The 12,297-nt window shown below is 35.2% G+C and overlaps 1 protein-coding gene across 1 annotated transcript; it reads right to left on the bottom strand.

The window, feature by feature from the left end:
* Positions 1 to 546: 546 nt before the first annotated feature.
* LOC117421841 (calcineurin B homologous protein 1) lies at positions 547 to 11,244 on the bottom strand. Its single transcript, XM_034036249.3, has 7 exons — positions 10,893 to 11,244; positions 8,967 to 9,039; positions 5,281 to 5,361; positions 4,483 to 4,610; positions 4,238 to 4,299; positions 1,905 to 2,027; positions 547 to 1,135 (listed from the first exon to the last, which is right to left on the bottom strand). Exons 1-7 carry the CDS (start codon positions 10,957 to 10,959, stop codon positions 1,082 to 1,084), a joined length of 588 nt encoding a protein of 195 aa, XP_033892140.1. The 5' UTR covers positions 10,960 to 11,244; the 3' UTR covers positions 547 to 1,081.
* Between the last annotated feature and the right edge of the window lie 1,053 nt (positions 11,245 to 12,297).

Genomic DNA, 12,297 nt, shown 5'->3' with positions numbered 1-12,297 from the left:
GGGAACACTGCTGTTGTACCCTTGAGCAAGGTACCTTACCTAGATTGCTCCACTAAAAACCCAACTGTATATGGGTAATTGTATGTAAAATAATGTGATATCTGTATAATGTGAAATAATGTATAATGTGATATCTTGTAACAATTGTAAGTCGCCCTGGATAAGGGCGTCTGCTAAGAAATAAATAATAATAATACAGGTATAGCTTTTTGATGCTCCCAATGTGACTAGCTCTTTAAACTCTCTGATCTGATCAGAATTGCACTCTAGCTCCCAGTCTTTAGTTATTCATTTCAATACTTTAACAACACAAAACAACAAGTCCCTTTAAACGTACCAATAGCTACAGTAAAAGACTATAAAACATAATTTTACTCTAAAGCTTGTTAGTGGACCAATATTCACAGGCTATGTACAATTAAATGTATTTCAATCTTGATACAGAATACAGCTGAATAACAAGGAAATAAAGAAATGAGCTACATGGTCAGAGAGGTTATTTCTTATTTGCAGGGTGGAAACCTGGCCACTATGACACAGACCTACCGTTAGTAGCACATGAGCTTAGGAGACAGTTTGCTTGGTGTTTTTTTTTTTTTCATATAATGTACTGTTCAAGCAGTTGGAACCCCACGGGACAGTTTTAAGATTTAAACTTCCAAATTATGGAAAATTAAACCATACAAAAAGCACTGCTATAAGAAAACTGTCAAAACATCAAAAAGAGGACAAGCTGATGGGTAAGGAGGGCACCCATACAATTGCTTCCAATTTTTTGTGGCAATATTTTTTAGGGCTAGCAAGAAGTGCTTAATAGGAACCTTTCCTCACACAAACAAGCCCCCCCCCCCCTCCCCCCAACTGTTTACGTTCCAAGGCACACAACCTTCCTTTGTTACACATGGAGCAGCGCAAGGTTGAAAGTCCACTTACATTAAAAAAAAAAAAGAAAAAAAAAAGATATTGCATTTATTCTTTTCTTGGGTCTGTTAACGTGTATGATGCACACACCAGATGCAAAGCCCGTGTTATTTACAAGATGATGTGATGCAACTCCTCAGCTAAATGCAGACATCTTCTTTTAGTGAAGGAATCGGATGCTCATTTTCTGCTCTACATCCACCTTTTCTAAAACCTGTAAAAAAAAAAAACACAACATTATGCTTGAAAATGTAAAATATAATTGTTCTTAATTTTAATTCTTCAAATCTGGAGGGAACTGAATGTCACTCACAAACACAGATGTCTGATTTGTATCGGTTCAGTTTTATCAGAAGCAGCTTATGTTCTTGTTTTGAGAGCACCCAGGGTGACCATTATTGTAATGATGGTATATTAAGGAATCAGCATAAATCACAAACCCACTATTTAAAAGATGATGGAAGAGCTAATTTAGTAAAGCCCTTAAGCCTATAATATACACGTAGTCATTGTCCGAACAAGCTGTTCAGATAAATTCTGCTATATCTACTACACAATACTGAAGACATCTTCTGAACTTGCCAAACTGCAGGTTGGAGATAGTGCCTGAATTTCAGTCACTCTAGGTGGAAATGTTAGTCACAAGAAGCTTGCATTATAAGATAGGTAACATATCATTGTGGCTATGAGAGATTCAAAGCAAGGTTAAGTCAAAACCATTTTTTTTTTAAAGTTACTGCTTCCTTCTAGGGCTTACACTGAAAACAGTTGTACCTATATTCTGTTAGATTTTTGACAATGTACATTCTGCTAGCAAGGGGTTTCACGAACATGACAGCTTTCTTCCATGGCCAGCTTCAAAACCTAATTAAATCAGCCCCAAATGTATATAAATTGCACATTTTCACAGACTAATGTAATGTTGCACTGGCTGTGATATCACAATGTGTATTCGATCACTAGGGTGATGTATAAAAATTCACCTTTATGAACTCAGTGAAGGAAATGCAACTGTCGCCATCCTGATCTGCCTCCTGAATGGTCCTGTCAGCAATGCTGCCCAACTGATCATCAGAGATGTTAACACCAACCATCATGCGCAAGACCTGTAAACACCAAAACTGCTATTTACTCCATTGTGATGCTGGCAATAAAACAACACAATAATTACATGCAAGGAACTGTTAAATATTGATTTCTAACAAGTAATTACTGGTGTTATACACTCTTATATTATTACTATACACAGGGCTGGCAATTATTACACCAAAATAATAACACACCAGCTCTGTTTCAACCCTAACATTTAGAAGCAAATATCAACACATGCTCTTTCATTGCATCTAGCTCCTCAAGAGTTATAATCAGAATGTTTGCTCGTCCAACCACCTTTATGGTGCAAATTTGCTTTGGAGTTCCTTCAGCAAGTGGCCCTTTAAGAAAAAAAAAATACCATCAGCTGTGTGATTTTGTTTGTTTTTCCATTTTAAACTTATAAATGCTTTTTGTCATGGAGACTGCCAGGTATTAAATTAATAGGAGACACACTTAAGACTGAAGGACAAGAGACACTACTTTACACAGAGAGCTCGGAGTGTATGAAACGGGGTACCTAGCCATTTTGTTAATACTGAATCATTGTGATAGTTTTAAGATCAACCACCTACAAGGAACTGGACAAGCAAATGGTTAAGATAAAAACTTGTAGTTGAGATTGCTGGGTGTGTCCTGTACAGCAGACTATTAGAAGTGCTACCAAGGTAACTGTCTTTGATGAGGTTTTAGGTTTTAATGACTATGTAACCTAACTCTCTATATAGTATACTTGTATACACCTAAACAATGGTATGAATACTGGGTGTGACTAACACAAATGTTATCCTGTGGTAAACTGTACCCTCTTACTCACGACATGAGTACAAAGCAGTATCTAATTAAATATGTCAATGTAACATTGTTCAGCAGGTTTCATTCGACTTTATGAAGCAAAATTAGCTAATTTTATAGGGTGATGCAAAACGTTTGGCCATAGCTGTACATGTCGTTCCTAACACATAGTATTCAATTGCTAGGAATAAGTATGTTCCCTGCCATAGCTGTAGATACAAAATTAGATCACCATGACCAACATGCATGGACATCTTATCCTGCTTAATGCATGCACACTTCTTTTAACCCTTTAAGGACCGTGATCGTGTAAACACGATCATACTGAAGTGTCATTCTGGGCCAGTGATTGGGTAAACACAATAAAAAAGCACATTTATTTGACTTACTGGGCCACCTTACTTTGCAGTACAGGTTGTAAACGCATATTATTGGACAGGAGAGGGATTGAAATATACTGTCTGATTGTTTTTTTTTTCGTGTGACGTCACTAAGATGGGCATTTCATTCTTAAAGGGCGGAGATAGTTTACAGCAGCAGGCAGAGGCAAAACATCACAGTAACTTGTTTATAGCTAATAAAAAAAGGAAAAACACTGTAAATCCGATGTATCTGACTTATAATTATATTAGAACATGTATTCTGTTATGTGTTTTTCCAACATTTATAAATATCAAGAAAGAAATGGATATAAGCAGATAATGTTTCATGAACTAAATTTATCAGGTACATTTTTTTTCTTATTACTGATAATAATGGAATAAAAAACTATTATTTTTATTTATAAATATTTATTTTGAGAAAATAAAAAATTGAAAGTAGTGTCAATTATTGCTTATAAAGACTATGAGAATAAACATTTTGTATGGTATTGCAATCACTCAGGTGAAGTAATGTTTTGTAATTTGCACAAACATCAATATTTTTCAAGAAAACCTTCAGGAAGCATTGTAAGGTCCCTCAAGTCATAGAATACCATGTTTTTATACATGTATCACTATGGACAATAAATAATAATAAAAAAATAAAAAAATAATGATGTTGAAAGAAAAAAAGCAAAACGTTTTTATGGTTTCTGAAGTACTTTATAATGTTCCCCAGAGTGTTGTTTATAATGTTCCCCCAAAAAAGGACACCAATTCCATAATTATGGCTAATTTTTATAGGATAAGAGTCAAATACAGCCAAAAAACCCTGGTCCTGGTGTAGCATCCAACTGAAAAACACCTGGTCCTTAAGGGGTTAATAAATTAACTAAGTCAAGAACTAATTCAAACCCCCAAATATTGTCTTTACTGAGTTTCATCACACCAGGATGAACAGGTCTCAGTTAAAAAATAACTAAATAAATACATACATAAATAAATCCAGCTTCAAACAGGACCCCCCACGCAATATTGTTACACCCTTAATGTAAAAAAACCTGCACCTGCAAGAGCTCATCCCGTGAAATCTTGTCATCCTTGTCCAGATCGTAAAGACGGAAAGCAACTACAAATAAACAAAATAATGAATGAATCGATAAATAAAATCATTGTCAGTTTATTGATAAGGAATAGAATATTTGATATATGTGTAGAGTTTCTTTTCACAATATTGCACTGCAATAATAAAGCACATTTAGGACTACAGTGATGTTCTAGGCTGTGGAAATACTTGGTTTTAAATACTTACAAAGCAGCTTGTTGTTTCTGCTGTTTAGTGGTTCAGAAACATTGGGGTCTTTGTTCTTCTCATGGTCATCTATAGGGCGGAAATGTGCCAACGTCCGCATGAACCCACGGAAGTTCACCTGGTCCTCTCTGTGAGGGAATCAAAAGCATCAGACATTCCACTGCAAACTATGTTAAGTGACTTACAAATTAAAATTGAATTATTCACCTCCCTTCACATACCACACAAATAAGAGCAAGCACTGTACAAGTTAAAAAAAAAAAACTAGGCCAGGCAAATCATGATTTACATTTGGGTATCCCGACCCCAAGTTCAATTTGAATAATTAAAATAAATAAATAAATAAATAAATAAATAAATAAATAATAACACAACATTGTACAAGCATGATTTACCACACAGGAGGCTGTGTGGTCCAGTGGTTAAAGAAAAGGGCTTGTAACCAGGAGGTCCCGGTTCAAATCCCACCTCAGCCACTGACTCATTGTGTGACCCTGAGCAAGTCACTTAACCTCCTTGTGCTCCGTCTTTCGGGTGAGACGTAATTGTAAGTGATTCTGCAGCTGATGCATAGTTCACACACCCTAGTCTCTGTAAGTCGTCTTGGATAAAGGCATCAGCTAAATAAACAAATAATAATAACTGAGGCTTATTTTAAGAAGACTGACCAAGATACATGTTAGTAACGTTACTGAACACACTTATAATTCTATACAGGACCAAGTTTCACAATCAAGCAGGGAAGACGTGTACTCAACAACACAGCAGGTTTGATTGCTGCTGTAATGAATGACTTACCCTTCTGGAAAGAAAGCGTTGATTATTCTGTCTCCCAAAGGGTTAATAGCAAGTTCTGGTATTCTTTGGAAATCTTCACGGCTACAAGAAATAAATCACATTAACTCATAACTTTATTATCTATTGTATATGTAGAGTAAGGAGCTTAATGACAACAACTAGGCAAAGTGGGGAGGGCAGGAGGCAATTTAAGGGCAAATGGAATGCTTGATTCAATACTCAAATGAGTATAAATCAAGGTAGATTATGATGAGTTAGTACTGTATAATGAACTAATAAGACCACACTTTTGGTTCTTGTATTACTAAAATAACACTGCATCTTTGGCAAGAGTCCAGCTAAGAACAAACCAGACTAATCCCAGGGCTAAAAGGTATAAGTATGAAGATCGTTTGAGGAAACTCAATCTGTTTTTCCAAGAACAATAATGAATTCCAGGAGACTTAAAGTTTCCTAGAAGGGAGTTGACAACAGTTCAAAATATTTTAGTCACTGCACAAAGCACAGGGGAAGAGGACACAGGTGGAAATTGAATGGGTAGCAGGTATGAAAATGGTTCTTTGAAATGTTGACAAATACGTAGAAACTTTATCAAACTTTTGTTTAATGATTAACAGTCATTGCAGATTCCAGTTAGAGAACAATGTAAAATATTGTATTAATGTGGGGGCGGGATCTTTGTAGAAAGGGCAAAAATATATCCATCCATCCATTCATACCTGTAATGGATGTTTACCATTTCATGGGGCCTTTTTGCCATTTTATAAAAGTAGACACACACCCTTTAAATGGCCATTACATTTCAAATTAAGTCAAACTTATTTTATTCTTTCTTACAAAAATGGTACAAATTTTAGAACACTCGAGAATGGATTGCAGACAGCTAGTACAGTATTAGAGTTTCATTTAAGCAAAAATGTAATTTTCAATTATAGGTTAAAGTTTAAGGTCTATCTGGAGACTGGGGCATACAGCTTATTGTTTCATATAAACTGGCCATGTTTCAGCTTGCAAAAGCATAAATAAAGGGTGATTCTAAAATACAGGTAAAAAAGGTAAGATAAACACAAAACATGATGGTTCTGTGGGAATAATAATAGTGAGGAAAGAGATAACTAATGAGGTTCTTGCACCCACCATCGATTTATGGAAAATAAACATGCTTAAGAAAACCAACATGCATAACATAAAACTTGCTTTGCTTATGTAATATGTGAGAAATATGGTGGCGGATAACATGTTGACCTTTTCACTGCTATTTTGTGTTTTAGGGTATACAGTGCAATACATGCAGTTATTTATATTTCTCTTCTCAAAAACACAATTTAAACACCTTGCTTTTCAAAGTGTCACTGACGCATGTTGTTTTGTATCTTTATACTTTATAGAGGCGTTTCATGTGATGATGGCATCACACGACAACAAAAACAAACAAAAATAAATATTCGTCCAAGAGCAAAGAAGAATTATGGGGGACATGACTGAAGTCTTGAAAATCCTACAAGAAGTTGACACACACACAGCACAATACAGAAACCAGAGCACCCAGAATACTCCAAAAGTGTGTACAGTACTTGTTTTGAGTCGGCTCTGGTTCTTTATTGAACTACCATGAAACCTGTTAATTGTGCAACCCTTAGTTAGAACAGTGCCATTAAGGCGAGTCATAACATATGATCTCAATCTAATTTGTGTTGTCTCAGCATTCCCCACTCAGTCAGGTACAGTATGCATGTATATGTTTTACACTCCACATTTTTCCATTTATCTGGAGAACCGATTATCCAATTCTCATTAAACACACATGGGGGTAATGTGGGGATGTCGGTCTGTTACACTTATATTTTTGCATATACAGTATCTGGAGAACTGCTTATCCAATTGTCATGAAGCGTGTTATTAATATTATTTTGCTTAAGTTATTGGAGTATTAGACCCTTGGGGTATGTTGGGGTATCTGCTTTCTGCACAGCCGTCCATCTGTATGTCACACAACATTTTTGTAAATATCTGGAGAACCACTTATCCAATCGTCATGGAACTTGGTTATAATATTTCTTAGCTTAAGTTATTGAGACTATCAGATTCTGGGGATATAGGTGATGTCTGTCTGTCTGTAAATCCAATCTTCTGTATTTTACACTTACCGTACATTTTTGCTCAATCTGGAGCAACTGCTTATTAAATTGTGATTATCATTGCCATTTCTTGTTCTGTTCTGTACACACTGCTGATAGAAGTCATGGTCATTAACTCTTTTCATCAGACTATTAGCTTTAATTTTGAACTTACAGCCGTGGTGGGGGGGTGCATGTTACTGACATAACATTACCGCAATCAAATGATACAAGATGGTTGCAGTTCAAACTCATTCCCCAAATGTGTATATACCTGTATTGTTTAAAGCGTGTAAAACAAAAACTCCCTGAGAGATTTGTTAATTCATTCAGACCTGTCGGCTGTTTCAAAAAGGGCTCCCTCATAGGAGATGGTTAACTATCAGGGCCGGTCCTATGCAACTTGCCGCCCTAAGCAAAGCCTAGCATGGCACCCCTATATCAATCAGGTAATGATTATTTTATTTAACTTTAAAATCAACAGGTATTTTATTCAGTTTGTACTGTGAGCTCGCTATCTGTGCTCGTATATAACTTGGTTTCTGTTTTTGAAAAACTGTACAAGCTATGTACCGATTTTAAATTGGGTTTCCCACAATATATGGAATTTTGAAATTACTGTTTCAAAACTTCAATGACATCATCATTTTAAACTGTAATATAAAACTAAATGTACTGGTTGAAAATGAATGTTTTGGCAAACACATTAACATTCCTTTGATATTGCAAATTAGCTTTTTCTTGCTTTCTATCCTACAGAGCACACAACGATAGGGAAATATCCAAACATTTCAAATGGTAGGTTGTGGGGCAGATACTAATGTTAGAATAAGGTAAGCAGAGCTAAGATACAGCTCTTTAACTTCACACACTTTATAGATCACAATTTAACATTCATCTGTGCAGTCAAATGAGATAACACTTACTTTGGAAACACAAATGCCAACGCCATGTGAAAACAGAACTGTTTACATGACAATATTATCAAAAGAACACACTCTCAATGTTTTGAAAATACAAACTTGTACAAAAACTTAGCAGAAAGGGCAAGACCGACGCTGTCACACCAACTACTACCTTCCCCAACTGTCAGTCTAATTACACACAGCACTGTAATTATTATTATTATTATTATTATTTATTTCTTAGCAGACGCCCTTATCCAGGGCGACTTACAATCGTAAGCAAAAACATTTCAAACGTTACAATACAAGTAATACAATAAGAGCAACTAACTTCATGCTTTTAGAATACTTGCACAAGTCCCGCAATACTTTTTTCTTAAGGGTAAGCACGCATTAAACATGGAGGCAGCAAACGCTGTCTGTATGCACAGCAAATACACAATCAGGCAAAACAGTACTTCACAAGTTAATCATGATTAGATTTCTCAGTTGTAATTAAGATACACGAACTGCTTATCAGGGATCAATTGAATAATTCTTAAATGAGCGTAGAAAAGTCAGGGGGGAAACACCAAAAACCAGAACCCCTACACACCTGTCTATGAATTTAAATATTTTGTTACAATACCTCCAAATAATCTACCAGCGAGAGTTTTAGCCTTACCATAGTGTCCCATTTTCTCCTTTGTCCAGGCTGGTAAATCGGCTGTATAGTCGTGTTATCTGACTGTGGGAAACTGTAAGGGAAATCAAAAAACAGATGAAATTATAAACACCACTAAACATAGGTGTTTTCATTCCAATCAATCTTCAGACACACATTTTGTTTTATACAATTAACAATGTGAACAAAAACGAAACATTAAACTTTCTAAAGATATTCTTTAGCAAGGCTTTATCAGAATCGGGGGCTACATGGAGGCATCTATTTGCAGGCCAAGTACAAGTTCTTACATATAGCTGATCTAAGTGTATGCTAAAAGCAACTGCTAAACGGATTCAATGACACACATTTTGACTAGCAGCAGAAGTATGTCTGCTGTGTGTTTTACAATCATCCTGAATGCATGCTACTTTCATTTTATGATGGCTCTAATATTGATATATTGGAAACTAGATTGCACATTTTCAGTTCTCTTGGGGAAAACAAACTCCTGAGCTCTCTTACAAGCCCTATTTCTGCATTTTATCTCAGGAGTCCTACTTCAAAACTTTTTTCTGCATTGAAATTCACTTTGTGAACAGGGTGTACAAAACTTCTACGGGCTAAATCCTTCCTTCCTTGCGTTGCTTTCCATCCAATTTATCCCCAGAAATCAGTGGCTGTGCTGTCTTTTTTTCTGTTTTTTTATTTAATGAAACAACCTTTTGCAAATATATCCACTAGTTTCTTTAATCTAAAATACATTCTGGTATTAGCTACTCACTTTTTAGTACCCTGTAGAACTCAATTAATTATGCCAGCTGGCAAAGGTATGTCCCAGGTGTTCATTCTCAACTATTGTAAAACAACAATATACTCAAGATCAAAAGGTACCAAGCACAACCACCTGAAGGCCAGTACAATTGGAAAGTAGCTAGACTTTGTACTGCAAGCTGCTTAGTAAAAAGGTTTAATTCTTAAAAAGAGTGAAACAAAGGTCAGGATGGAAAAGTACTCGAGTACCTCATTTGGCTGGTATTACACAATCTTAGTCAATGTGCCAGGATTTTTTCTAATTCATTTTGACAAATGAAGTGTTCATGAAAATGGAAGGATAAAGATACCGGCTGATGAGGCATTTACCCACTGCACCAACTAGCCTTCCCCATCACATTTATTATGAAGCACATGTTTGTGTAGAAAAAAAATGAAACAATTTAAATCAACTGTTGTTGTGTAACATTGGTTACACAACAAATACGTGCAATCTGACCATTGCAACCTTAGGTTTATTTTTGTTTCTTAAACCAGCTAATGTGGTTTTCAAGAACTGTAAGGTATGTCGATTTTTATAACCTTGATAAAAAAAAAAAAAAAAAAAAAACCCTTTGCTTGTTTGATAATCTGCTTTTTATTTAGACCAGAAATATTTGTGACAAAACAAAACCATCCTTGCTCACACGTACTTAAAATAATAATAATAATAATAATAATAATAATAATAATAATAATAATAATAATAATAATAATAATAATCAAAATAGCAAAGTACATTACAAAAAAATTCAAAATTCTTGACAGGGAGTTTTAGATTTAATAACAGGTACAGTAATACATTGCTAGAGGCAAGATATGTATACTAACTGGACTGTCAAAAAAATGCTTGCTTCATACATATCATCTGCCTACACATTCTTATAAATTATTTCAACTAATCAAAAATAAAATCTTGATAAAGTTGTTTTATTATTTTTATTTTTAATTACTTAATATTGTGATATATACTGCAAACCATACAGTAACATCGTCATAAGCAAACGCTCATTGCCCCATATATGATATATACCCGAGTTTCGTCAAGCAGTGACACTAGGCTAATCCGAGGAGAACATCTCCAATGCTAGGCCATTTCTAAATGCACTGCAGTTGCAAAAAGATTCTACTTACAGCCGGTTTCCTTTTTAATCTCTTCAATTTCTTCATCTCGCAGCAACGTTGAAGCTCTCGACCCCATTATAAATAAATGTCTGTGTTAATGTTCTGTCCTGTCCGTGCTGTACTAGTGACTTGGCGAATGACAGTTGGCGCTAAATCTGTCAATTCAGTGAGTGAATATGCTTTAAAAAGAGATTTGTTTCATTTTGTCTATTTAATCTCGGGTGTGGTAAATTCAGACTTTTGTGAATAGTTTGCTTACTAATGACCAATTTCCATAACACTGTTGCTCCTTTTATGTCCTCTGTCCCCTTTTTAAGCAGAGGCAAGCATTTCCTGCTATGTCTTTTTGGTGGGCCGGGCTAAAAGCTATGACGCCATCTAAGAAAAAAGGGGGTGTGTTCACGGAGACCATTTTGCGCAGATTTTGTACAGAATCTGACCAGTTTAGCCAATGATCCTCTATGAATTGGTCAGATTCTGCACATAATCTGCGCATAATGATCTCCGTGAACGCACCCAGGGACTCGCTTCTTACTGAGCTAAACGGGCAGCTGGCACCACAGGATTTGAGTTGTTTTGTTAGCAAACAAACAAAAAAAACAAAAAAAAAACAAAAAAAAACCCAACACAATAGTAATAAAGGATTTGTACCAAATAGTTTAGACGCGAGAATAAAACAACGACACAAATAATATAAATAAATATAAAAAGTCTAAATAAACTCCATTAGATTATACTTTTTTGGAAAATCTAACAATTGTGCATTTTAAAAGCGTGAATATGTTCTTGGCACAACTAATGTTTCTATTCAAGTCCTAGTTAATTATGTGCAGAATAGTGAACTCTGCTGGCAGAGATGCACTGCCAGTATTGGCTAGGTGCCTATGGGGGGCAAGTCGATCAAAAACTTAACTGTGGGATGTACGTTTTTAGGGCAAAGTCTGCAGTCTTGCCCCGACCTTCCCGCCCGATAAACTCAACATAACGCAACTTCCCGGTTAAAGTATTTATTTATATATATATATATATATATATATATATATATATATATATATATATATATATATATATATATATATATATATATGGGCCCTGTCCTATTCAAATTACTCGTTTTGCGTCATATTTGCTCTGCTAATATTTCTTAAGATTTGAGAGGACCTTTGGACTTGTTGTTATTATGGGTTCTGATTAAAGGTATGAGGAAGAGTTCAAATCCAAGCCTACTAAGCAAATAAAAATAATTGAGTGGATAATTAACAGAATGCCTTAAAAATAGTTTACTTGGGGGCGGGAGTTTACTACAGGAGTCCTGCAGGAGTGTTTTTTTTTATTTTATTTTTATATTTCATATTTTATTGCTTTTAATATACAATCTAATAACAATACATTTTTCAGTTAATCTACATGCATG

The sequence above is a fragment of the Acipenser ruthenus genome, chromosome 15 (genome assembly GCF_902713425.1).
Source record: "Acipenser ruthenus chromosome 15, fAciRut3.2 maternal haplotype, whole genome shotgun sequence".
NCBI classification, from domain to species: Eukaryota; Metazoa; Chordata; class Actinopteri; order Acipenseriformes; family Acipenseridae; genus Acipenser; species Acipenser ruthenus.
Note: the sequence above shows the minus strand (reverse complement) of the source record. Positions and strands in the feature narration are given on the sequence as shown.